Source organism: Antrostomus carolinensis, unplaced genomic scaffold, assembly GCF_000700745.2.
Source record: "Antrostomus carolinensis isolate BGI_N321 unplaced genomic scaffold, ASM70074v2 scaffold43384, whole genome shotgun sequence".
Taxonomy (NCBI): Eukaryota; Metazoa; Chordata; class Aves; order Caprimulgiformes; family Caprimulgidae; genus Antrostomus; species Antrostomus carolinensis.
The window spans coordinates 5091-5477 of NW_010310885.1; the positions used below are offsets into that span (position 1 = coordinate 5091).

Sequence of the window (387 nt, forward strand, 5' to 3'; positions counted from 1 at the left end):
CCCCCATTCCGGCTCCTCACCTGCATAGGCCCGTCAGTCAGCATCCGGCTCAGCTTCAGCCTGACAGGGGAAGAATATGGAATGAGGGAAACAGGGCGACACAGGACCCCACCACAGAGGGGACCTAGGTATAAAATAAAACCTCGTGGTGTGTGTGAACACTGCATGGGAGCCTGCGTAAAAATATTTCCCCCAAGTGCTCACAAGTTCTGAGTTGGGGCTAAATCAAGCAACGGCCAAAGCACCTTCTCCCTGATGAAGGACGTGGGACTTCACACGTTTCCCACAGGGAGATTTTGCCTTAGAGCTTCAAAAATCCCACCAGAGGAGCCGCCGCAGACCGGACCCCTCTGCGCGGGCAGCAGTCGCAGGCAGATGGAAACGCCA

General features: G+C 55.8%; 1 protein-coding gene across 1 annotated transcript in view; it reads right to left on the minus strand.

The window, feature by feature from the left end:
- MUTYH (mutY DNA glycosylase) overlaps positions 1–60 on the minus strand; it is a gene marked incomplete at its 5' end in the record, with an annotated part of 3646 nt that extends 3586 nt beyond the window's left edge. The window contains 1 exon segment of the mRNA XM_010166556.2: positions 21–60. Within this exon segment, the coding sequence (XP_010164858.2) occupies positions 21–60 (40 nt within the window).
- Between the last annotated feature and the right edge of the window lie 327 nt (positions 61–387).